Source organism: Mustela nigripes, chromosome X, assembly GCF_022355385.1.
Source record: "Mustela nigripes isolate SB6536 chromosome X, MUSNIG.SB6536, whole genome shotgun sequence".
Lineage (NCBI taxonomy): Eukaryota > Metazoa > Chordata > Mammalia > Carnivora > Mustelidae > Mustela > Mustela nigripes.
Genome location: NC_081575.1, coordinates 109,058,984 through 109,086,462, shown reverse-complemented (window position 1 = coordinate 109,086,462; position 27,479 = coordinate 109,058,984). Strand labels below are relative to the sequence as shown.

Genomic DNA, 27,479 nt, shown 5'->3' with positions numbered 1-27,479 from the left:
AAATACAGATACACAGCAAGTGGTTAACAGTTCTTAGCTCTGGAAAGCAGGATTACGGGGTAACTTACTTTTGTCTTCTTGCGTTTCACTGTTGAAATTTGGTACAACAAATATGTTACAGGTTTCCAGTGAGGAAAGGAGTTATTCAAAATGACCCAAACAAAAACGTTCTTCTGTGGGTTATCTGGAGCACTCTGACTGGTCTCACCTACTTGACGAGGTACCTCATATGTGTACAATCTCCTAAAATGTGCGGGGGGGTTCCGTGGAGGGGTGCCAACAATGGGGCTTTGAGAGAAAAAAGCTTGGCCACTGTCAAGCACCTGTATAGTGGTGGATTATTCTGTAGCAAAGTTTTGTTTATAGACCAAACAAACCTCGTTCTCTCCCACCATAAAACACAACATTTTTTTTTTTCTTACCAATTTCATTTCAGGTTCAAATAAGGATCAGTCTGGAAGGAGAAAGAAGGAAGGTGGGGCTAGGCAGTGCCCACCTCACTGGCACATGTGCAAAGAACAAAGAGAAAGAAATACTGCTTGATCCCAGAAGACTCTCCAATCACTCTTGGTCAGCAGTCTATCTCATGACCTCCCTCTCCTGGCTCGCCCTTGTACTAGCCACTGGCGGCAGAGTCCTCGGCTGGCGTCTCTAAGCTGACCTGCTCTCCAGCAGCAGGAGGAGTGAGGAGACACTTACGGAGGTGAGGGACTGGGACGGAGGCCGCCTCCCCGTGGCTTTTGGTCTGCTTGTGGTTGGGTGACTGAGTTTCTCAGTAGATGATACCACAGAGTCAAAACCTTCTAAGTCTAAAACAAAAGTAAAACAGAGTTTTATGAGAAAAAAATTGAAGTGAGGAAAGGTTCTTAGAACAGGCCATGAGCACCTTTTCCTTAATACTCATCCTTTATATCTGGCTTGTGTCATCATCGCTGAAGGTGATTTCCATCCTCTGGTCATCCAATGAATGAGGTAGGTCTTTTAAAAGCTTCAGAAAGAGGGGGTAAAGGAGGAATCCCCGTTCCTCCACAAATGCAAGTTCATTTTGCTAGATAAAACATTCTTGCCATCCCAACACGAAAAGCAGTTATCACAAGGTACAATACCCATGGACAAATGAATGCTGATCATTGATTCTGAAAGAGGAGAGATGGCAGCTTCCTGCTCTCGTTGTAAACCACAGCCCGGCCATCCCCTAATCGTAGACAACGAACTCCCTGGAGGTGGGGAGCAAGCTTCAACCTCTCCAGCTAACTCCCGGAGCCCAGCACCATTCTGCTTTGAGAGGCATCACTCAATGGAGACGTGGTCTTCGGTCATCAGTGTGCTCATTCATTCAGGCCCTCATGGCTGAGCAGCTACTCTGGCTACACATGGGGCCAGGTATCCAGGCTACACCAGTGAGCATGGCAGAAAGCACCCTGCCCTCCGGGAACAGAGGTCTCAGAGGAATATAGAATCACAACCGCACTCTGCATGTGTCCAGGAGGAAGGCCTCTGCCTTTACTGTTTTTACCTTTACAGTTTTGTTTCCGGAACCATGTTTAGTCTAAGCCAGTGATAGCCATCCTGCTCCTTTTTGCCTGTGATTGGTCTAGAGGTGGACAAAATTCCCCATTATATACTTCATCTGATGCCCCAAGTCATCATCTGATATTAATATCTCGCCACTTAATTCTGAATCGCTTTTTCTCTGATTGCAAAGGTAATACCCGCTCAATGTACCACTGTTTGAGGAAAAACATGGAATTGTAACAAAAGAAAGTCAAGCATAACCTTACCACGCGAAGACAACCACTATTAGTATTTCAGTATATTACCCTCCACGTTCTTTTTCTAAAAGTGGATCGTCTAGGGTCACACTATATGGAATATTGCAGTTGGCTTCTTTCACCTATCTCATATGCCCTGACTCTAAAAATTCTTCATAAATATTGTGATGGGGGCATAATTTCCTGTTGCACTGCCATTCATGATTTATTGAACCAATCCCCCATTGTTGGATAACTAGTTTCCAAATCCTTCCCTTCCCTCTTTGATTTTTGTTAATAGGACAGTGCTGCACAGATAGTCTTGCGTGCATGCTACGGACAATGAGTTTAGCGGGTTCTGCACGTGGCTCCCCAAAGGGGAGAACGTAAGAAGGCCCAGGTCAGGGAGGTCTGCTGGTGGGTGGGGGCTGGCTGTGGAGAACAGGAGGCACAAGGAGGCCAGGGGCTGAGCAGGCGGCCAGGGGAGGAGATGAAGGAGAAAGGCCATTAAAGGTTCTAGCACTCGAGCTGCTGCCGAGGGCCTTGGCTGGGTGCGGCCAGGGGCTGAGGGCACCCGCCTGTATCGTGACTCTGTCCTGGCAACTGAAACAAGCTCTGGAGGCAAAAGCTGAGCAGGGCGAAGCAATTAAAGGCCAGTTAAAGACTAATTCACTCTGGTTCTCCACCGTGGCTGCACGGTGAAATCACCTGGACAATTAAAAGAAAGTGATTCGGGCCTGGCTCCCTCTCTGGGGACGGACGGAATTTGCCGGGGGAGCAGCCTGCGTGCAGCTTTTCAGTACCCCCCTCCCCCGGTGACATCAGCATGCCGCCGTGTAGAGAAGCAGCGCGCTAGCAGAGGCTGGGGGAGGAAGGGAGAGGCTGTGAGGGCACCGCCACCGGGGGATTCTGAGGGGACGGCCTGGCCAGGCGAGCTGTCAGGAGTAAGGCTTGGCCACAGACAGCTCCTCCAAGGCCACGCTGGGCAGTGCTGACCCAGGGTGCAGGGCAACAGAGGTGCCCAAGCAGCTGATCAAAGTGGCACCCGCAGACTCGGGGACTGGGGGCCAGTCAGACACGCAGCAGCGGGAGTGAGAAGGTGGCCGTAATAAATCGCACTTTCAGAATGACTCAGGTGCGGTGTGTGCCTTCCGAGCTTAGACCATGACCCCCCGAGGAGAGGAACCCAGCCTTGGGCTCTCAAGGTTTAGCACGTTCCTGGGACGGACCTGCGCACTATTCTGTGCATAAAGGAACAGGTGAACAAACGAACTAGACAACACGTGAACAACCCATCCCAGGAAGAAACTCTGACTCCTGGAGCGTCGCTTCCAGGGGCACCTACTGATGGGGCACGGGGTGGCCGCTGCGGGCCGGGAGGCAGCATTCTGGGCCTTGCCTGCAGAGGACGCTTGGCTGGCCCCTTCTACCTCACTGGCTGAGGTCCACGCCGAAAACACCCAGACACGTGGAAGGCTGGCCACCTTCTCCTCAAGGGATGGACAGACGGCCGAGAAGACTGCCTCATCCGTCCGTCCCTGTCACTCAAGAGTAAGAGGATGGCTAGAGTCCTTCAGGGGGAGCCACTCAACCTCTTCATGCACATCCAACTACCGGAACTTCCAACTTGTACAAAGCACCTTTTGGAAAAAATAACACAAAACTTCCGGAAAGAAAGAGCCACACCAAGTATGAGGTCACCTGCCACAAAAGGCACCTCAGAGCCCCAGCTGCGATGCACTTCCACTTCCTGATGGTGGAGGAGGCCACTCTTCCATCCCGCAGCAGAAACCTTCGGTGGCACAGAGTGTGCTCTCGTGACTGCAGCCCCGGGAGCTGACATGAAGGCAGACTTTCCATGACTAACTCATTGTGGTGTGAAGAAAATGTCCCAGTTTTCACGATGGTTTCTGAAATGAATCAGGCTGAAACTTGATATAAGCTTTCTCAGCCTGGCTGGGAATTTTTCCTCTTAGTAACAAATGGTTTTAATGCTCACAAGCCAATCCAAAACTATTGAACTGGCAAATGGTGGGTATTTTTTTAAAAGTTAGTTTCATAAGGATGAGAGGTTCTTGGCTCCTCTCATACTTGAAAGATGAGCCCTCTGCAGACATACGGGGATAATTTATGTTGGACAGGAGCCAGCCTGGAAAGGGCGTTTGACTCTTTGTGGCACACACAGTTGCCCATTTTCCATCAACTGCAGTCATAGCCTATTTCGTCCAATTAGAAACTGTGGGCTTATTTTCCATGGATGGGAGGAGGGATGGTACCAGTGGCCACAGGAGACCTACGACATGTCCAGTGAGTGCACAGAAGAGAAACAATTAAAAGTCTGAGACACTCCTGCTGTCACCAAAGGAACAGTTTTGCAAGCTCTTAAATGGCTTAGTCCTTGTAGCTCATTGCTCTGGGCTGGAGAAAGAGCCCTAGAGCAGAAGTTTCCTACAGCTAAAGCGTGGCGGTGTCACTACCTCCCAGTAGCTCGGGAAGCTATCTGATCTCTATGTCACTGTCAAGGATCATCACGGCTGGCGGGGCTCCTTGTGGACTACAGGCCTAGAAAGGCTATAATGGACTTCTCACTCCCAACCTGGTACCACTCCATGGCAGCCCCCAGACACACATGTGAGGCGAAGATCTGACTATGTCCCCCTTCTCTGCTTAAAATCCTTCCCAAGTTCCCAGGAAATCCTGGTGACCTAGCGTGGCCAAAGCACTCGAGGTATGGCTAGTGCCTACCTCTGTCTCTGTCCCTTGTGTGACTTCCCTCCCCTCCCCTTTCCCCTGGGGCCATCAAGGCTTTGCTGAGCGACCAGGTCCTCTTCCAAAAAGCCAGACTGCACCCTAAAGCCTGGACTGGGTGCTCCCCTACTCACCCACCCCTCCAATCTCGGCACTTAGCACCCTGACTGGCTTTCCTTGTTGACTTATCTGTCTCCCAGCAGCTAGAAAAGAAGCTATGGCTTTTATCTGTATTTCCCCAGGGCCTAACGTCATTTCTGGCTTCTGGTGGGTATTTAATAAATGATTATTGGATAAATGAACAAACAACCTTTCTGGGCTTCAGTTTTTCCACCAGAGGGGGGAAAAATGGGAGAATTATCTGAGCTATCAGCTTTGTAGGGTCATTCTTTTGTAAATGAGAAATTATATGAAAATGCTTTCAAATCATCAGGTAGAATTTTATTTCAGTATACCATTGTTGGAGCTATGGGATTTGAGAACAGAGATCTAAGAGCAAGACTAAATGAAAAGAATAAAACAAAACATTTTTTTTCTCCTTCCTCTTTTCCTTCCTCCCTCCTTCCTTTTTTAAGGCAGTCTGGACACGAAGCCTCACCCTGCATGTAGATCATATGACTCGTGTGTAAATCATGTGCAGACACCAAATACGGGCCGTTTAGTAGGGGTCAAATGAACACCTGTGTTAGCTGAGTTACCAAATGAAAAATTCTCATTTAAGGAACAATTAGATTCTATGGGAAGATAAGCCCTCCAAAATGTGGAAGGATATAGGAAATTACCTGCTGTGTTTTCATCTGTAATCCAGGTGTGAAGTGTGGAAGACACAAGCACTGAGAAGAAGCAGGTCTGAGCCACTGTTCAGCCAGCCCACTATGCCACACTTCACACATGCACGCTCGTGTAACTTGTGCAAAACCCATGCGGGGTAGGCTACTCTTTTCCACAAAGGGAGACAGACAGAGGATCAGGGTTTAGACAAATTAGCCAAGGTCACAACCAGAAAGTGACAGGGCCCGCATTCAGATTCATGTCTGTGGAATTCCTTCCACTATGGAGCACTGAAAAGACAGCAGGAATATTTTACCTGAACTGATTAAACTGATTCTGAGAATTATTTCTATACCAAGAACAAGAAAAGATACTAGGACTGTAATAGGAATGTATACTAGGAATATAATCTTGTGTGTGTGAAGAAACCCCTCTATGCTCTTATAATAAGCTCTTTTATTTTATTCCAATGTGTTTGAGGGGGGGGCTTGGTGGCTCAGTTGGTTAGGCGCCTGACGCTTGATCTCAGCTCAGGTCTTGATCTTAAGGCTGTGAGTTCAGGTCTGGTGTTGGGCTCCACATCCAGCATGGAGCCTACTTTAAAAAATATACTTATTCCAATGTGTTTTTAAGTGGAAAGAAAAAGGGACTGGCTTCCTTAAGGAAATTTCTGGTAAGAAATGGAAGGTGTTAGGCAAGTTAAGTCAGACCGTTTAGCTATTCAGTACAAAGTAACTTTTATGTGGAAACTTGTAGCTGAAGAGTAGAAGAGGGAGATAAGGAGTTTCTTTGCTCATTCACTTAATCAAATCTTTATTAAATATCTACTGTGTGCCAAGCATAGCTACAATTAGGAGAATGAAAGTACAATCACTCTCTAACAGCACTATCCATTCAAACTTGCTGTGATGAGGGAAACCCGCTGTATCTGTACCATCCAACATGGTAGCCACTGGCCCCACTTGGCTGCTGAGTGCATGGAATATGGCTAAGTGTGATTACTTAAAATAAATTAAACTTAAATAGCCGCATATGACTAGTGGCAATGAAGATCTCTATCACAAGCCTACATCATGGTATTGGCATTTCTTCTCATTTAGGCTCAGTCCACTCATTCTGCGCATATACACTAAGGGAGCCCTACAATCCAGGCTCTGGGCTAGGCACAGAGGGATACGGGGGTGAACAAAATAGCCATGGTCCCCGCCTCACAAAGCTTAGAACCCCCAAGAGCGATGGTCTTTTATACACACCATTACAAATTCTGCTAGCTACTATGAAAGAAAGGTAGAAGATGAAATTAGGAATGATAGCATGGGAACCTAATTTAAATATGGAGAAGCAGGAAGGGAAGGGGGGCATGGCTTTCTGAAGTGTAGCACTGAGGAGAGGTAAAATGCTTCACAGGGACTGGTAACAGGCAACGAGAAGTGGGGAAAAATAACTTTTCAGACTTGCTTTCCTTTAAAAATTACTTACTACACGCCTGAATTTGTTATGCAAAATAGTTTAGGAAATAATGTATTTACTGGAAATAGTGGTTATGCTATTATTATAGGAATATAAATTGGCACAGCCTTTTCGTAATGCCACTTGGCAATACCTATCACAAAATGCCAGTGCATACACCTTCAGATAGCTCACTTCTAGAAACGGATCCACAGAAATGTTTATGTCAGGGCACCTGGGTGGCTCAGTTAGTGAAGCGATTGCCTTTGGCTCAGGTCATGATCCCAGGGTTCTGGGATTGAGCCACTTGTTGGGCTCCCTGCTCAGCAGGGAGTCTGCTTCTCCCTCTCCCTCTGTGCTCTCTCTCTCTCAAGTAAATAAATAAAATCTGAAAAAAGAGAAATATTTATGTAAGTGTAGAATGATATATTTATTTACGAGGCCAGTGGTCTTCAAACTGTTTACTGGTGCGCCTCCTAAAATAATTTTGAAAACCTACATGCCCCCTTATACATCTTAAAAGTTGACATCTAAAATTTGAGATGTTTTTGTCACAAAGATGTAGTTTCTGCTATACTTTAGAAGATAACTATGATATTACTCTCTTAAGTATATTCCACATACATTTGAATGCCATGACAGCTTAACAACCGCTGTCATCCATCTTAAAAAATCATGGATAAGCTGGGGCACCTGGGTAGCACAGTCGGTTAGGCATCTGACTCTTGGTTTCTGTTCAGGTCACTATATCAGGGTCATAAGACTGAGTCCCATGATGGGCTCCATGCTCTGCTTGGAATCTGCTTGAGACTCTCTTTCCCTCTCTCTCTCTGCTCCTTCCCCTTGGGCTCGCCCGCTCTCTCTCAAATAAAATACACAAATCTTTAAAAAAAAATCAGGAATAAGTTTTTCGTTAGCAGTTGGAAATTCTGCACCACCCCTTTCCCTCTCTGAATTTGTACTTCTGTCATACTGTTGGATTTTACTCTAATGTAATGCATTTTTGTGCTTTTGTTAATTTTGTCTTTTGTTCATCATCTTTTCTTCTGTAAAAAACAAGGTTATAAATAGAAATTTATGATTTCTTAAGTTCCTGAAATCCTAAGGTTCTAAGTGTAATGGTTTTTCTTCTGGAAGGAGTTACCATGACAATTATTAGTATTTTATAAATGATCAAAGCAAATGTATACACACGTACCACACATTTTCATAATCTGTTGGCATAAAAGAGGGCAATCTTATTGGGCTTTCCCCCCAGATAACTTTATGCACATGTGTATGATTTTACTTAACATGAGAATGACATGGTTTGGTACTGATTCTATTCCTATTTTTCATTTTATAGATATAAGTGCCAAGAAACTTTGTTCACATAAATTGAAGTATATAGGAATGGAAAGAATTCTGTTATCACAACGTCACTCAATTCTTTGAACTCGTTCCAATTTATATCAGACAGTGGTCTAGCATCACCAAGAACTATTTCGAACAATCTATCAATGAACAACTCAGTCGGTGCCTCCTTCAATTTTGTTGGAAGCAAAGAATTAGAAACCAACCAACTTATAAATGGATTTTTTTGTCCAGTCAATAAAGTCACTCAATTTCTCAAGTCCAACACCAATCTTGGAAGTGTCTCTTGGTTTGCAGTGGGAGTTTGCCTACCTGTGGGGCGGGCAAGAGATTGGCTATGCTGTGTAAGCTGGGATCGGGTCAGTAGGAAAGGGGAGTGCAAGGGGAGAAGCAGCCTGCCAGTGGGTCTCCCAGGAGAAGAGTTTGAAGAAAGAGCACATAAGAAATGAGGCACTATCCATGGCCTGGGGCGTCTCCGTGGCCCCCCATGGTGCAGGTGTCCCTGTCTAGAGATCATCGTCCTAGGCTGCTCTTTGCCACATTGCTCTGAGCGAGCTGGTTCTGCTAGAATCACACCATGGAATATTACATTGACATTAAAAATATAAGGTTGACCTATGTGCCTTACATGCAAAGATGCAAACATACATTATTCACTTCAAAAAACAACTGTGGACCCTAACGGTATGCACAACCTGATCACATTTGTAAAAATTCATCCATCTATCCAATCATGGAAAGATAGAAGTCTAAAAGCCTGTACAACAAATTAACAGTGATTATCTCAAAGAGAGGTTGAGACCCCGAGGGGACTTTCACTTTCTACCTTCCTGCATTCTTCTTTTTTTTTTAAAGTACCTATTCCCTTTGTTACTGGGGATGGGGTGGGGAGAAGTTCTTTAAAACCCAAATACAACCGAGTAGATCATGTAAGAAACGATTTCAGGTGCCGCTACGGAATTTCAGCCAGCTGATTATGGTATGTGTCCAAGAACTTTCCTGCTTTCTAATAACAGTAGTCCTGGTGAGAACGTAGGTTGATGCCTGGTTCTTCGCTCTGACTACAGCTACGCCAACTACCACTCAGAAAGCCCCTGTTTTGTGCCCACCATTTCAAATCATCAGGTCTACATTTTACAACAACCCTCTAATGCAGCGGGGTATTACTAACCCTGTGATACCTAAGAAGAAAGTGGAGCTCAGAACCATTCAAGCTGGAACTTGCAGAGCTATCCTTCAAATCCAAGTGTGCCTAACCTGGGAACCCACGGTTTCTCTAACACACCCCATACTTGGTGACTCTGTGGAATGATCTTGTTTCTGTATAAGGGTTTGCTCTATGAGGTCAAATGTACTTAGGATGGCAAACATCCTACCCATCAATATTTTTCAAAACTCATGATACATTTTTAAAAAGGTGAATGAATAATTTTAAAAGCTTTATAAAAAGTAATGCCTTAACTGTTATGCTCACAATTGTTAATTACTTAAACTTCTGTTTGGCCAGCAAATCTTTTATTCATTTATTTTTAAGGATTTTGTTTATTCATTTGATAGAGAGAGAGGGAGAAGCAGACTCCTGGCTGAGCAGAGAGCCCCGATGCAGGGCTTGATTCCAGAACCCTGAGATCATGGCCTGAGCTGAAGGCAGATGCTTAACCAACTGAGCCATCCAGGGGCTTTGGCCAGCAAATCTTTTATAAGCAAAAATCTTCAGGCCAAAACCCTAGATGAGACCTTAGAAAGAGCCAAATTAGCAGTTCGGGTTAAAGGAACTAACAAAACTGAGGGAACTGCGGTTAAGAGACAAACAAAAGAATAAGCTATTTAATCTTGAAGAGAAATCAGAGGTTACCAAAAAAGAGCAGTTTTCTTAATATCCAGAAAATGTAGCTAAAAGAAACAGAGCCTGACAGACAAGCCTGTGAGGCTGAACTGGGCTGCTTTGATCATTTCCTCCAAGGTCCTGGTTTAAAGATAAGAAACCAAGATCCACACCTGAAACTGATAAAATATTGTGTGTCAACTCTACTAAAAAAAAAAAAAAAATCTGGGACCCAAAGAGGTGTGTGCCATGGTGGATGGCCTGCTACAGTGGGGCGTGTGTCCGGAGGACATGTCCCCTTTCAGGGACTCAAGGAACAGGGCATTTCATTTCATTCAATGGCACTTTACTGAGCGACAAGATGAGCAGTCACTCACTCATAAAAGACAATTTTTGCGTGTGAAACAACAATATCCTAATGCCTAGAGTTACACAGAACCCAAAATTAAATGCCAAGTAAAAAAAAAAAAAACTCAAGGAGAAAAGACATTCTGTCCGAAGCCCAGTGCTCTTGTTACCACACTGGGAGGGACAGACCCCTCTAGAACTGGAGGCTTCCATTCTCCAGCCTTGGGGAAGGAAGAGGGCAGAGGTATAAAGCATTTAAAGGTTCCTTTAGGGGCACCTGGGTGGCTCAGTTGGTTGAGTGGCCGACTCTTGGTTTGGGCTCAGGTCATGACCTTGGGGTCCTGGGATCAAACCCTGCGTTGGGCGCCCCCCCCCCCCCCAACGGTGGGTCGGCTTCTCCTCTCCCTCCCCCCCTCCGCCCCTCCTGCTCAGGCCCCCTACCTCCTTTCCCACCTAAACCTTAAAAAAAAAAGCACCCTTGGGGCACCTGGGTGGCTCAGTGGTTTAAAGCCTCTGCCTTTGGCTCAGGTCATGATCTCAGGGTCTTGGGATCGAGCCCCACGTCGGGCTCTCTGCTCAGCAGGGAGCCTGCTTCCCTTCCTCTCTGCCTGCCTCTCTGCCTACTTGTGATCTCTGTCAAATAAATAATAAATAAAATCTTTAAAAAAAAAGCACCCTTTAAAATGTGACGTTGCATGAGTGATCTGAAAAAAAGTAACTGTAACCCTATAAAAAATTAATCTGCTAATTGTACATTTCTGGGCACTACTGAGTTTTCACCCACGCTTGAACACCTGCCTCTCTCTGGGGCCTTTGGTTTGTCCCCGACATTTCTCTCCCCAGACCCTCATTTCTGCACATATGTGCTGGACGTGTAATTTTCAGAAGCCTCCCCAAGAACTGGTGTGAGTCCATGACAAAGCTACCACCTGTCTATAAAGTGCCAAGGAAAAGAAGGTCAACATTGTGAGTCTCCCAGTAAGCTAAATTTGTCCAATTTTTAAATCTACCAAGCAATGGCATTTGCTTTTTAAGATGTCCTCAATTAGTAAAATGAAAGTCAGCAGTCCCTCAAATTAAAAGCCTTTTGTGTGTGTGTAAGTCTTTGGATTCCAGAGAACACGAACCACCTCAGGGAGAGATGACTCAAGTGTGGGGAGGTGGGGAGCGCCACCGCAGGTCACCACGCAGCTAAATAAAGCGGCTTCTCCGGCTCTAAATCAGGGATCCCTGTTCACTGACACCTCATCTTTAGCTTGTCACCACCAGATCCAATTACCCTTTAGCGGGGCGCACCAACCTCACTCCCAAGTGCTCATCACTTTTCTCATTTAATAAATCTGAGGTAGCAGGAGGTGGTCTCGGCCAAGGCATCCACATCAGGCCTTAACAAGGGCCCTTGGCTAGAGAAGGGAGTTTGTTAACTCAAATGTCCCACTTAATGAGGTGTAGTTTTGTCTCTAATGCTTTTAGCGTGACAAAGAGGTCTTTGAGTGTGGTTTTCTGGCAGGTGATAGATCCCTCTGGATATTTACAACAGAAGCCGTAACAGGGCTCTGCCAATCTGTGAGCCCACGGGCAGAGGGCACTGCAGGCCAAATGAAGGCCATGTGCAATCCGAGAGTGCATGTCACCTGTTCCCTTCTTGCTTCCGCCTACGTTCTCAGCACCGAGGCCTCAGTCGAGCACAGTGCGGAAGTAAGAAAGCTTACTGTGGAAGTCTCCCTGCTGAGTATAGACTACTTTGCCCCCACTGGGTGTCCCTCCGCATTTGCATTCTTCAAGGTGCCAGTGGTCTCAGCATGTGGCAGAGACATTCAAGCCACTGAGCTGAAGAAAGGCTTCGGGAACCCTGGCCGTTGAGGTGGGCGACCAAAATCCCAGAGCAGGACACACTGCCTCTGTGCACAGGTGAGCTTCTGGGGCTGGTCCCAGGTCCACACGGGTAGTGGGCACTGTGAGCCTCTCCAAGCCGAGAGGCATTGGAACACATCTGCTGAACACCCGAACGTCCCTCTGCTCATCTTACCTGTCAGTTCCTTTTCCTTGTTGCCGGTAGACGACCGGAGGTCCCCTGGGGAGGATGGCACTGCTCCCTCTGTTTTAGAATCATCCATGCTGCCAAACACATCACTCTCATGGGGCGAAACATGTATCATCATCTCCCCACTTTGATCTGTTGAACCCCCACCTGTTTCTACAGCATTCGTGCGCCTTTTCCTGTGGGCACTTTGAACGTTCACCACTTTTGCTCTTATTGCATGCGGTGGGATGAAAGAGGCTTGCAGAACCCATCAAAACTAAGCATCAAAACCTAGCCAACCCCACAGACTGCTGAAGACTAGGAATGCCCTGGTGGGGGCTGGGCAGGCAGGGGGAAGGGCCCTGGTTTGGGTGTGGCCTGATGTTTCTAACTGCAAATGTCTGCCTGTGAACACTTGCAGCATTCACGTGGGACCAGACTCTTGGAAGTGCCGAGAAGGACAAGGCCTTGCCATCAGCCCATCTCTTCTAGGACTGTGAGGTGATTTTGAAATCAGTACTGGTTGCCAGCTTGACCTCATTTACTCAGTGCAACCTAGACTGTGAGCCCTAATGGTCTTAGGGGAGAGGTGGGGAGCCACACTGGGACACTGCAGGGAGAGGTCTGGCATAGACCCTCTTCCAAATGAACTGGAGCCAAGGCCAAGTGTCCCAAAGTGCAGGAAGGACACCAAAAATGCTCAGAGTGCTGACTAGGTTCAAGATCATCCACCAGAAGTTCAAGATGTTTCACTTCCTTGGTATAAAGCACATGGCCCTAGAAAGCCCAATCTCTTTTGCTTTTTGTCGTCACACTGGGGACATGCATATAGCCTCTCAAATAGTCCTGATATAAGTTGGTGTGGAATTGTAGAATTGTGACCTGTGTTCCTGGATGGGAGCCAGAGCTGCTTTTAACAGCTTTATTGGGGTATCATTTGTATATCACAAAATTCACCCAGGTTAAGCATACAACTTAATAATTTTGGGGTGCCTGGGTGGCTCAGTTGGTTAAGCGACTGCCTTTAGCTCAGGTCATGACCCTGGAGTCCCGGGATCGAGTCCTGCATCGGGCTCCCAGCTTCATGCTTCTCCCTCTGACTTTCTCCTCGCTCATGCTCTCTCTCACTGTCTCTCTCTCAAATAAATAAAATATTAAAAAAAATAATTTTTAGTGAATTTATGGAGCTGTGTAACCATCATGACAATCCAGTTTCAGAACCTTTCCAGGATCCCAAATCAATGAGGTCTTCCTAGCATTGCCAAGGTGTCAGCAGGGAAGTGCTTTTGCATTTCCTGGTCCAAATGAACCACAGGCCGGGAGGCATCTGTAAGAATCTGAGGACAGGATGAAGTTAAACTTAGATCTTCCAAACCAGTTTTATGTCCTAAGTCCATCAACTTTAAAGCTGGCAACCCTCGGCCCCCAAATTGATTGCCATGTCCAGTGCGTATCTGTGGATCGGGTTGGAAAGCCGGAGGAGAAATTCCCAGCTTCCCCACGTGAAGAGGGGGTGCCGGTCTCATAAAGGGAAAGAAGTGGGGACAGTGGGATGAGACCTGAACAGGATGGGTGGGGAACGACGGTCAACAAAGGCAAGCGACAGACGAGAAATGGGAAGGGTTGTTTCCAAGTCAAACAGTTGCTTCTGGACGGCTTAGCTCCCAGGCGGCTTCCCACCGGCAGGCCCGCTGCTATCTCCACGCTTTAGTGGGAAAGAGTCGGAAAATCTCCATGGTATTGGAGTGTAATAATAAATCCTGCCGTGCCGTGGGAACCACAATATATGGCATAATAAAAGTAAATGTTATGGCACTTGACTCCTCGGCCTATAATCTCCCATTCAATCGGAGCAGAGAGTCTTCCGTCAGCAAGAGAAAACTGGACAATTTAATTTTCATTTCTATTCATGCGCAGGCCTGCTCTGGAGCTCATCCATGGATCCTATTATGTTCCTTGAAATATGGCCCTGAAGTTTGATACACAGTATCTCGAACCAACATCAACAACTTCGTTTTGGACTAACTGATTTCATTCTAAATTACTGTGGGCTGACAGATGCTGGTAGCTGCCCACAGGAGATCGGAAAAACCATGTTCTCTAATTCAATATTATAATAATTTAAAATTATAGCTTTATTAAGAGGAAACAAGTTTATTTATAGCTAACACTGATGATGTCTAAGGGCTTTCAGGGCTGTATGGGCTATTCACTGTGGCCCACATTTGGACAGCTTCAATTGTTTGAATCACAAACAAAACATTCTGGTACAAATAATTTTCTTCTTGCGTCAAGGCAATGAGCAAATGCTACAAAAGCAGAGACACAAAGCAGCCCTGAAAGGTGCCAGCCCCTCCGAGGGATCCTGTGCTCCTGGATCCACCCATCTAACAAGAGCATTTCTGCCCCGGAGCCTAATGACATTCTGCTTAAAACCTGTTTCCCCCTTGGCCTCTGAGAGGCTGCCAGATTCCTCTTTTCCCTTAGATGGGGACTTTGTGTGTGGTTTGGTCATCAAGCTCTAGGTCCTTCTTCCTCTTTTCTCAGGCTAAGGCCTTTACTTATCTTCCTGACTTAACTAACCCTTCTAAGCAGATGATAGCATTGATAATAGGCATTTCTCTCTCGTGCAGCCCATTAAGGGACATTCCAGAACCCTGGAAGACAAGGTGAGGAAGTTGGGAGAGACGTCAGTTTCCTTCATCAGTGAAGCAGCTGCAGCCGGGAGGGGCGGGAGAGGCCGTGTAAACTACCGAAGGTTTTCCTGGCCCGGAGGCAGCAGTCTGCGCTCCTCACGCTCGGGTCTGCACGTGCCAGCCCTGCGCTTGGTCTCCTAGAAGGTCCTCATCTCTACTTGCAAACCCTGTTGGCCTCTACAACCTCAGCTCTCCCCAGCCTCGACCTTCTGGCTTCCACCTCATCCAGCACTAACACGGGGACATCTGACCACATCTCAGAGTCAACAGGCTTAAATAAATCCACATTTCCCCCCAGACCGGTTCCTCCCCCAGACATGCTTATTGCTTCCCAAGTCACTTTTCCCTAACCCTAAAACCTCACAGCTGACAAGGGATTCTCTCCTCCTCCCTGCGCCCCAACCCAGTCAGGGCCCAAGGCCTGGCAATACTTCTCTTGCTCTGCTGCTTTCACATCCAGCCCTTATTTCGCAATCTTGTGTGGCAGCTTAATGCAGGGTCTCTCTTAACTGCCCCTCACCTGCACTACCAATAACCTGACTTCGCAACACCCATCTTTCCTTCATCTGATTGGTCCCACAGAGCTCCATCAGTTATCATCGGAATGCTTAGACCTGATCATGTCACTTCAATGTCAACCCACAGCCTACCGAATAAATCACAGACGCGTCCCTCCTCTGCCGAATCCAGCCCAGACCTCCATCTACAGGGCAACCTCCATCTACAGGGCAACCTCCCTCTGTGCCGCTGTGAACGCTCTCCTATGGCCAGGCTGATCTGTGCTCAGTTATCCGCCTTCCCACGGGAAGTCCCTGCCTGCTTCTGCCTCAGTGAATCCAACTTCTAGATCTAGAGGAGTTTGCCCCCGACTCATGGAGCAGAGCCTCCCCAACTGTGACTGGCATTACCTTCCACCACTCAGTGGTCAGTGAGACAGTCTGCTAGTGTTACCTCACTTTCCACTTGCTGTCCCAGAGGCCCAAAGAGACACAAAGCTGCTAGACAGCAGGGCCTGTGTATGAGGGCCTTGGTAGCCATTCGGCCTTGCCCTTGAGTAGATATTGAAGTATTTAGCGGCTGATTACAAGGCCACCGAGGATAGTTTCTTGCAATGCAAACAATATGCATGACATGATTAGCTTGAGGAGTTAGGGCTTTCGGGGATTAACGTCTTCTTGGTAAAATGAGAGCAAACTAAGCCTCAGCAGCTCTTTCTGGGCTCCCAAATACACACAACAGGGGCCCAGTTTCCACATATGAGGAGATTCTGTAGATGAACCCCCTTCGATCGAGGCCCCCAACATTTCCAAACTAGCTTGTCAGACTGAGAAATATGAAATGCATATTTTGGTGAGAGCCACCCGAGTCATCTCCAGACCCAAAGAAAACAAGAGCCAAAGGCCAACGCTCTTCCCAGGCAAGGCACAGCCCTTTGTGTCCTGGAGAAGGGAGAACACCTCCCTTCCTGTGGGGGGCCCCACATTACCTTCTCTGCCACTTCACCAGCTGGTCACCCTGCCTTAAATTGGGGGCCTGAATGTTAAACCACAGTGGCAAGACCAGAACTTCATCAGGCTCATTCTGATGACTCCGTCTCATTTATAGCCAATCACTGCCCTGCTCTGCTCTGCCCTTTAACCAGGTCGAAAGCTGCAGCAGGCCGGCATTTCTATTATTATTCCATCAGCCCAAGCTGTCAGAAGCCTTTGGTCGCACTTCCCGACTGCGCTTCTCAAAGGCTGGGGTGGTCAAAAAGCCTCTGCAGACAGAGCAAATATTTTTGGTGTTTACAGTCACAATGACATATCCTACCACTAAGTCTTCATAAGATCAGGCCAGAGACTACAGTCAGCAGTTGTAAAGACACAACTCTATTAGCAGGTTTGGAAAAATACAGCAGTCCAAAAAGGAGGAGTAACCCAGGTGACAGGATCGTTCACGTTAGGCACTCGGTGCCTTAACTTATGGGTCCGCCAACGGTCAGATGTTTGTTTCTAAATTGAGCAGCCAATGCAAAAGATGCTGGAAATCTTCCACGGCAAATCAGTCCCTGAGAGCGGCTGCCAGAGGTTTGGGAAGGGGTGGGGGACAGGAGGGACATGGGTGTAGTTATAAAAGGGCAACATGGCGGGATCCTGGTAGCGACGGAATGTTCTGTATCTTGACCGAGGGGGAAGATACACAGACCTAACACATGTGACAAAACCATAAAGAACCAAAGACACACAGGTACTAGTAAAAGCAGGGAGCCCAGTGGACGTGTTCATGTCAATATCCTGGTTCCGATCTCAGACTGTAGTTTCATTATGATGTTACCATTGAGAGAAAAGGGGTCAAGGGTACATAGTTCTCTCTGTATTACTTCTCCCAACTGCATGCAAATCTCTATTTCAAAGTAAAAAATTTTAATTTAAAAAGGCAAATTCCAAAATGTAGCCCTATTACATAGAATATTATGACCATGATAGGTATAAATAGAAGATGTAAAGCTTAAAAAAATTTTTTTAGCCCTCAAATCTAGACTTCTTAAAAGGGCTGTCACCTGAGTCAGACCAATAGTGGCCTCAACCAGCACACATGCGACCTGGTGCCACCCACGCACACACCCAGAAGACCCTCTCACTTGCTTCCCCACAGAGACTTTGGCTACCTTTCCCTCCATCACAGTGCTATCTTGACCTTTGAAAAACTCACCCATGTTCTTAACCAATCAGCAATTATCAGGCCAGAGCTCATTTTAAATTCAAACTCAAAACACTGAGTGTTGACTATAATGAACTTGGCCATTCTGCATTCTCACCCATTCACCTTATGAATATAAGTGTTAATGCCCACTTTTACAAAAGGCTTATTCATCACCTCTTTTCTTTAGACTGTTCTCCTAAGGTCAGGGAGAGTAAAAATTCCAGGCATTCTGTTTTAATGTGGCAATCACCATCACATCCCCTTTACAAAACCACAACTTCTAACACCAACGGTGGGCTGTTAGCCTTCCCTGTAAATGGCTGTGTTCGTTCTCACCAGGCTGCTCGAAGGGGCAACCCAAACGCTGCAGTTCTTTGAAAATTTTGTGAAGAGAAGCCAGAACGCTCGCCTTACTCACCGATGTCATTGCTGCGATCCGAGAGATCCTTGTCCAGGATGCCAGAAATCGAACTGCCCACCAAGTCAATCTTTGGACCGTCACCCCTATATTAAAAACACAAGTCCAGGCATTTAACAATTGGTGTGTGTCCTTGTCATTGTGTCAGCTTTCTCGCTGCACACACGTTAAGGAGTGTGCTGTGTGCATGGGGCGGGTGGCGCCGTTGTCTGGGAGGGAGCCAGCGGGAGCCAGTGACCTCTCCAACCGCATGCATGGGCCTCGGTCAGACCTGCCGACAGACCGGATGCCCACCTCTCCAGCACACATTTTCAGAGAGGGCTATTTTAATAATGACTGTTCAGCAATACACCTTTAGCCACTAACCCTCCCGCGGGTACACAGGGTACGGCGTGGGGCCTGCTCCCGCCCCATGGCCAAATAAGAACCAGCAAATGATAACCAGAGCCTCCCTTTTAAGGAGCAAGGAATTTAGCCAATGCTGCTTGTCAAAGGTCGGCTACTTTTAACCTTGAGAAAAAGGTGGTCTGGCCTGAGTCGGAGGCATCAGCTGGGGTGTTGACAGGCACAAGGGACTGAGTTTAAGGTCTGGCAGCCTGAAAGCTGGCGCTGGGGCCCAGGCCTGTAAAATTAGATGGCTCTTGGGTAGGTGCCCCCGTGCCCGTCAGGACACAAGTGACTTCCCTCTGTATCTGGGCAAGGAACAGCCCTGAGGGGTGGGAGCAGGCCTCTGAGAAGAGGAGAGAAACAGAAATAGAAGGTGCCTCTGAATTCCTCCCAAAGGGCAGATCTCTAGACCCTTCCAGGGGGATGAGCCCTGAACGAGATTATCTGTGGTCTGTGATGGTTGTGAAAGAGGAAAAGATCCTCACCCATAAAATGAGAGGGAGAAGCCAAGGAGTTGTTCTGGGAAAGCAACAGAAATAGGCCATCTCGTGGCTCTGGGCAGTCACCATGGCCTGAAGCCAAACCACACAATGAGTGGCAGAGTTACTCAAGGCTCGCCTGTCAAATACCCATCATGTAGGGCATATGGATAGAGCCGCGCCAGGTAGTTCCTACTCTGGAGGGGCTCACGGTCTCCATGGGAGAAACAGACAGACACACACATAGGCCCACACGGCACAGGCTGGGCAAGGGAAACGCACACTGAAGTCGTAGGGGACGAAAGGACTGGGTCAGTGTGGGGGATCTGTGTGGTGTGGTCAGGGGTACACAGTGGAAGTTGCCTTCCAGCTGGGCCTTGGTGGGAAAGGGAGAGAGGATATATCAATAAAAGGCATGATTAAGCAAGGACCTCAGGGGAGGTGGGAGTGCCCAGTGTGGCCAGGGTTCCCTGGGCTGAAGCCTGAGGTCCCCAGAGAGCAGAGCAGAAAGGCAGGCAAAGTTCAGACTGCTGGGCTGAGTACTAGAAGGTTCTGTTTGTCTTGGAGGTAATGAGGGAGGGAAGGACAACTGAGGAAAGAGACCTATAAACCAGGGGACAAGGGAGGGACTTGATAGGGTCAACCCCTGTGTCTCTTCAGTCAAGAAGGGGCAGTGGTCATAGCATTCAGTGTGACTCGCATATCCTTGTGATGGGAGAGAAGACCCAGTGGAAGGAGGTAAGCCCCCGTCAGTTCCCAAACAAACAAGACTGACCTGTAAGTCTTTAAAATTAAATGTCTTAAAGTAAGAACTCTGGGCCAAAAGGGCTGGGCCAAATGGCTTGACCTCCACTGAGAGAAAACACAGCTCTAAAACTGTGGGTGGGTATTAGGAGACTTTCTGGGCTTTTCAGAGCTCGGCTGAAGTACAAGTTCAAGGAGAGCATGGGCCACTGTGCTTGGAAGTGGGAAGCAGCTTAAGCTTTAGAGCAGAGCATTTGTTTCCTGCCTCAGCCCCACCTCCTGAGGCTGTGGAGTCCCCCAGGCCAGGATACTGTAGCAGACTGGGGGACAGAGTAGATTCCATCCCCCAGCCACCAAAGGTCAGGTCCCACAGGGCACACTCCTTCGGACAGACCCTCAAGCCAACAGGAGCGGTGAGACTGAGGAAATTTATTTCAAAACATTTTATTGGCAGAGCCCCAGTGGCTACTAACTGAAGGTAACCTTCTGAATGAAATGTTTTGGGAAATGCACCATTATTAGTAGGAAAGGATTTTCATTTTGAAAACTACTTGAGGACTCCTAATCTTATTATTTTCTAACTACAGAGCTGGAATGCTTTGGTGCTGTCATTCTCCAAACTAACACAACTCAAATTCTACCCAGAGCCAGACAGTCCTGTCCTTTTGGGAACACACCAAGGACCAAAACCTATGAGAACACGTGTTCTGTCCAGGGAGAAAGGTCACTCAGGCAACAAAAGTCCAGTTAATTCCACTGGGCTTCTTTTTTTTTTTTTTTTTTTTTTTGCCAAGAGCAAAGTTGGTTTGAGGTGACGCCCTGGCGGGATGACTGGGGACAGAATCTGAGGGCGTGCTGGTGGGAGAAGGAACTTTATGTAGCAGTTAATGATCTGTATCTCGGAACAGCTCGGCTCAGCTGCTTCTGAACATGTGGTTTATTCATGCATTTTGGTAACTATGAATCTCGGAGCCGCCACTTCTCTCTTTGATTTGACAGCTAGAAGCTTCCAGTCAACTGTGAGCCTATCTTGAATAGACTGTGGAGAACCCTACCACTCATTACTGTGCTCACTGTATCCCAGGCTGTATTACTCTTCTACCTTTATTTGCTCCCTCACTGTCACTCTCAACTATTTTATTCTTATAGATGCATTTTGGAAAGTTACCACAGAACCTTTGGGGAATGGCTCAGGGTAAAGAGAAGTAATTTCTAAGAATAGGTTGTATATCAATAGCATTTAAAATGGGCATCTGCTTTGGCCCAGTTCTGGGAGGCTATGCTAAAGAAATTGTCTGACATGACCAAATGGGTTTTGGAGATCAGTATGTTTACCACAGTGTTATTTGTAATAAAGAAAAATTGAAACTAGAATCTTTCATAAATAGGGGAACAGGTGAATAACCTACATTTGATGGACTTTTAAATGATATTTACAAACACATGACAGGAAGGACAAAGGCTGGTGTGACAGTGGCAAAGGACAGAGACAAATTAAAAGTGACCTACCCTCTATGTACATACACCCACAAACCCTGCTTAGGTATTAGGAATAAGGATCATTATTTCTTTTTAAGACTGGAAGGATATTTATGGTGACTCTTCCAGTGTGATGGGTGACTGCCAGTACCCAGCTCAGCCCCTGGCACACGACAAAGGCTCAAAAACACCTGTGGGATTCATAGGCGTTTGTCTTTGTCCTCAAAGGGGAAGGCATTATGTATTTGTTACAACAGATGCAATTTCCCCCCAACCCCCAAAAGCTGGAGGATATTCAGTATGATCCCAACTATGTAAAACCAATGAAAAACAAATCAAATCACACGTAGGAAAAAAGATGGGAAAGAAATAGTCCAAAATGTTATCAGCAGTTATCTCTGGGATAAGACTATAGGTAAAATTTTTCCTTCATTAACGTTCACTTTTAACAACAGAGACTCATACAATTCAGGGAGCTTATGTTCCCTCTCCTTTCTCCCCAATGGTACTGTCAAGGACAACTGATTGCCAAGACAAGAGATGGTCTAGCCCTTGTCTACAAACACTCCTTAAAGAACCTCCCCGACCCCAGGTGCCCCTGTGATCACCTGGTCCCACACCTGGAGCTCACCTGGGAACCAGGTGGGGGTGTGTGGAATTCCAAATCCTAGACCAAGAGGCCCAAGCCTTGAGGGACCACCTGAGGAAGGGGAAGTACCATCCCCAAGTGACCTGTCCCCGGATGCTAAAGATCCAGGGGCATTCGGACAAGAAGGAACTGAGGATCCCCCCATCTTTCTGAGCCCTGATCCCACATGTCAAGAGCCAGACACAGGCTTTCGGCTCAAATTATCTTCTATCCAGGGCCAGAAGCAAGCCTATTTTGAAAACACAGTAGGTGTCGTTTAAAAAAGGTTCTGATCCTTCCAAGTAAGGAAGCTGCAGCTGGTGTTTTGACAGTGCTCAGACTGTGGGTGTGGAAGCGTTTTACAATGTCTATTTGTAAATGCTTTTCACTGTATTTATAGACTCTTACAATAATGCTAATGAATTTCAGTTCTGAAAAATACCAGAATTTCTGAAATTCTCCAAAGCACACGCTTGGAGTAGCTGACACCCAATGAGGCTGCAGCCCTCGATGGTTGGTCTCTGCTCTCCTCCAGTCTGCCCAACACATGGGTACCATTTTGGCAAAAAGGATGTTACTAAATTCAATGAGAAAAGAAAAATCTGATCCTTTTGGAATTTACTAGCTCCTGAGAGGGTTTATGTATGGTGAGTTTCTATGCCGTCAGCTGTTGAATAAAAAGAGAAAATAAAAGAAAGCAGGCATACCCCCATACAGCCAAAGATACCAGAACAAGATTGCCATTACTCCTTTCTGATTTTTAAATCAAAACAATGCTATTGTCTTGTATTTTTCTTAGCAGTTTTGGTTATGGACCCTTGAAACACCTGACTTGAACAGGCAACCAGCGCGAGGTCTCCTTGCTCTACTGGACAGGGAGCCTGAGCTGCAGACGATGGGGGGGACTAGCTCAAGGACACTGGCAGGAGTGAGTGGAACCCACAATCACACAGAAGTGAGAGCTGTGGCTACTGCCTACTGAATGCCTATCCTGAGCCAGGCACCAGGATAAACTCCTTTTGTCCGTTATTCAATTTTCACATCCATCCCTTCGAATATCTGCTCTGCATGGAGGACATGGAGCCACATTGCCCAGAGCCCCCTTTGGTAAAGGGCTGGTTGCCCCTGCCACTGGGGGTGCTGCTGTCCTCTCCAGGGACCACCTCAGTTACAGAGAACCTCCTCAGCCAAGGCATGTCCTTTCTAGGGCAGCCCACACTCCACAGTATCAAAAAATCTTGGCCAGATCAGCCCAACACAGGACAACTCAGACAGGCCATGTCAGCCCCTCCCTGTGGAGTCGGCCAGGGCCTCAGTGAGCCGTTATCACAACTCGACTTCTCCCTCAGCCCAGCGCTGCTCCCTGCTCCCTTCCATGGGCACTACACCCTAAACAGAGGCGGCCCACTAAATGCTGCCTCGGGGCCTGCTTCCTGACGATCCCCACCTGTGATGCCCTTTACTTTCATTACACAGATCAGGAAACGAAGGCTCAGTGACATGAAGTCACTAGCTAACAAAAGGTCACTAAAGTAGGGTCTAGATTTGAACCTTGTAACTTTGACTCCAGAGCCCATGCTCTTGACCACTCTTCAAAGCTGCTTCCCTCAGTCTCTGGTCAGGGGGATGATGAGTCATCGAGAAGGCTGGGCAGCCTGTGCCAATGCAGCTCACTGCCAGCTGGGTAAATCGCCTTTGTCCCCAAGTTAAAAAGGATTCCTAATAAACAAGAATCACACACTCAACCAGACCAGAGGTGCCCACTCCGGCTGCTCAGACCCAAGACAGGAGACAGGGCGTGTACAGTTGGAAATGCAGAAGACACGCCATGGGCATCCTTGGAGAACATGAGCTCGGCCAGTGGCATGGCCCAATTTAGCCCAAGTTGGGACAGTTAAGCCAAGACATGTGGTCTGGAAAAGGTGTTGAAGCACGCAGGAAGCCGAGGCAAGCAAATCAGCAAATAAATAAACGGACGGCAGGACTAACAGCAAGCATCAAATACCACACCCGAGAGACCCATGACCCTTTTGGAGGTGAGTGGGGCTGAAGGGGAAAAGAGGGAATCCACAGACCCCCACTGAAGGAGAATCTCAAGTCCAGGTGAGGACTCTTTCTGGCAGACCTCCTGCCCACTCTCGGAAGGATCTATTACCTTGATGTAAATGTTTGGGCTCTAACTGCCTAAAAATTGTTACAGGGCAAAGAAAAAAGCTGAGAAGGAAAGGAAAGGAGAGGAAACAGAACTGGCCTGTCCTCATGCTCAGGAAACCGAGGCGCGTCCTGTAAGTCCTGCTTTGTTTCCAGCTTTCATCCCACTCGGGAGGTGTCAACACATTTGGATGGTGGCAGATGTCAATGTAAAGCTCATAGAGAAATGACGTGAGTTACCCTGTCCTCTTTCTTGTTCCTTGTTTTTTTCCACCTTCTAATGTGAAACTACCCCACCTGACTGTGTACCTGCCTCGTCCTGGTCCAAATGTGCACCAAGGAAGTGAGGCCAAAGGAAGTGATCGCTTCCTGCCCACCTGCTTGTGACATCGCACACTTAGGCTCTGACCGCTAAAACTGGGTATGTGTTGCCCAGCTCAAGCCCCTATTTTACTACAGACAAGGGTCTTTGCTCCAAGGACAGCAGTTAGGTGCCCGAGGCCACACAGCTAATTAGTGGCAGAGCTGAAACCAGATGGATGCTTCTTGACATCCGGTCCGGTCTCTGCCCACCACAATTGGGATGGCAATAAACAAATGCGTATCTGCATAGGCATACAGGAGATTCTCTCCTGTTTCCAATAAGCAACTCTAAGAGGACTCTACCCATCTGTAAAGGTAGCAGATGTGAAGCCAGTCCTTTAGGAGAGTTCCACCCTGGGATGTCACTGTCCTGGGGAGGTAGAGTCCTTCTGTTGGGAAAGGACAAAACTGTAACAGCGGTAAGCCCAGTTTCCTTCAATCATCAGAGGGAGGGCAGGGGGAGGCGCCCTCCACTTTCTGAGAAATAAGGGTCCAAAGGTGCTGCTGATATATGCGGGTCCCTACATACCCACCCGGCGGCCGAAGACATCCCAGGAATCACCAGCACTTTGACTGGAACCAGAGCGGCTTTGCCGGCAGCTCTCCCCTTGCACTGCGTCCTTGTTTGGATGCGTACAAACAAGCTTGGCTATTTATAGGTGGTAAAGACGCAGTGGAAGGTGATGGGACATTGCCCACTTAACTCGCCTCCAAATTTCTGTGCTCTGTGCAGACTCTGCAAGCGTGTGTGGGAACAGGCCTCTCTCCTGAGCCCATCCAAAGCACAAACCCACAACCCCCGAAAAGCAAAAGGAGGAGCACCTAGCAGACCTCATCTGCAAACCCACAGCTGGGCATCTCAGAGGGGCAAGGGGCTTTAAAGATGCCAGGAAGAGGGGGAACTCATCTTCACCCAACTCAGAAAAGTTTGTGAGGTGCCGCTTGAGGGAATGTGTTCAAAGAGTGAGCCCATGAAGAAAGCATTGTCTGACCCAACCAGTACTGGGCCCGTGTGAGGCATTCGGTCTCCCACTGGTCCCTTGCCTGATCTGGACCACCACTGGCAGAACCATCAGTGTGCGTCAAGGCCCAAGGCCTCTGGGCTGGGGCTAAAACCCCATCGTTACTGCTGGTTCTCACAGCAAGAAAGAAAAGTCATTTTAGGGGTGGGTGGAAGGAAGAGAGAAGGGTAGACATACACGCGAAATGAGGCCAGCGAAGACTGCAGACATCCCTACAGGGTGAAAGGTCTGGTCCCCTGTGCCGTATGGGAGTCCTCTGGTCCATAAATTATCTTCCCCTCCCTCAGTCATGGCCTTCCCTGAATCTCTAGCTGCTTCGCGGGGAGGTTGCTCATGCTTCCGCACCCTAGAGACTTCTTGAGGTGCTGTCCGAGAGTGTCCATGTTTCCTCCCTCCCTCAGGGCTACAGCACAGGACCTGCCTGCCACCACGTGGAAGGCCCTCTCCCACCGAGGTCACCCAGGGAGCATCTCAAGGGAGGAGGAGAAGCACACACGGATTTGCCTCTCAAAGGCCAGGCAGAGTCAGGGGCCTGAAGTGTGGCAGCTTGTTTAAATTTGCACACCTGGGCAAGGCGGGCCTCTCTCGACCACTCAGAAACCGAGATGCGGAGAGGTGCGCACCTTGTTCGAAGTCACCAAGTAGGGAGGTAGAGGAGTGGGCTGTCCGCCCTGCTGTGCCAGCTCCAAAGCAATGGGTGGGCAGGAGCCATGCCTAGCCTGGTTACCACAGTTAACTAACCCCTAGAAGAAGGCCCGGCCAGAAATACAGGTACTTGATGAATATCTGTAATGGATGGCCACACACACACACACACACACACACACACACACACACCCCTCTCATCACTGCATCCATCTACAAGCCCCCACTTTTCATCTTTTTTCCGTAGCCAAGTTTCTCACAAGCCAAGTCTACATAAGCTTGGCCACCTGCCCATTCTCTCTTCAGTTCGCGCCAGCTCTGTCTCTGGCTACCAACCACTGTATAGAAATTCCTGGACTGGGAGTGCCAGGGCCAACACTAGTGACCAAAGCTTGTGGATGCCCTTCAGTCTCCCGGGTGTACCTATGGTGGGGTTCTCACAGCGTGGTCAGCTAACCTCCAGCAGCAGCAGCAGCAGCACTGGGAGCTTGCTAGAAATGCAGGTTTTCAGGCCTTCACCCAGATCTAGTGAACTGGACACTTTGGGGAATAGAGAACTATGTTTTAACCAGCTTCCAGGTGATTCTAGTACACATTCAGGTGTGACATCCACCCAGCTCCATTTGCTCCATATTCCTTTCTTCTGGATTCCATGACAACACCATCTACCCTTTTTGAAGGTTCCTCATTCTTCCTCCACCCTATAAATAATACTGGCTCCACTCTCTCCTCTTCTCCCCCTGTAATCTCCTGGAGGGACCATTCCGCACTTGGAGTTACCAGCCATGAGCCAATGGCACGCACCTCTGTAACTACCAGCCAAGATCTCTCTCTTAAATTCTCCAAAGACATGGCTGGGTGTTGATTTGGGGAAAAGAAGGGAAACACTCAAACACCATGTGATGCACCACTAAGACTGTTTGAAAGGCATTTTGAATACTTGAGTAGTCCAAACTCAAAATGATGACCAAAGCACCCAAATGCTTAAGCACCCCAAACGCTTGCACTAGCTACCTTTCTCTTCCTCCTTTTTGATCGATTGATGGATTAGTTTATACCTAGTAAGAGAGAAGAGGTGGGGAAGCGGGGGCGGGGCACACCCCTCACAGAGCCATTGAGACCCGGAAGCTTATTTCCTGTTCAGTTGTAACCCCAGGGGCTGGAGCAGCCAGGCTGCCTGTGTAAATCTAAAGAAAAATGAACTTCCGTGTGGGTAAATTGGTCTCAAGAGAGACATCTGCCCTTCCCTAAGCACTGAGTTGATGTTTGGCATATAAATGTTTACTTAATCTTTGCCTCCAGCTCAACTGTCTCAGAGCTCCGCAGCCTCTTATCTCCCGGTGTGTCTCTGAAATCCAGCTTCCATCTTCATTACAAGTAAAAGCCTTGCAGTTCCACTGTCCTTCCCACTGGATATGGCGTTTCAGTTTCTGTGGTGGAGCCTTCAGCCCTTCCCAGGAAAAGTACCTCATGGGTAGACATTTAAAGCGATAGCCGTCTCTGAGTAGCATGAG

At 47.7% G+C, this 27,479-nt stretch overlaps 1 protein-coding gene across 3 annotated transcripts in view; it reads right to left on the bottom strand.

Moving 5' to 3' along the window:
- SH3KBP1 (SH3 domain containing kinase binding protein 1) overlaps window positions 1-27,479 on the bottom strand; it is a 244,058-nt gene that overhangs the window by 11,684 nt on the left and 204,895 nt on the right. For all 3 annotated transcript variants that reach the window (XM_059384727.1, XM_059384726.1, XM_059384728.1), the window contains 2 exons: window positions 18,068-18,153; window positions 700-809 (listed from right to left, as the gene is read on the bottom strand). In XM_059384727.1, coding sequence (XP_059240710.1) covers window positions 700-809; window positions 18,068-18,153 — 196 coding nt within the window. The remainder of the gene's footprint in view (window positions 1-699; window positions 810-18,067; window positions 18,154-27,479) is intronic.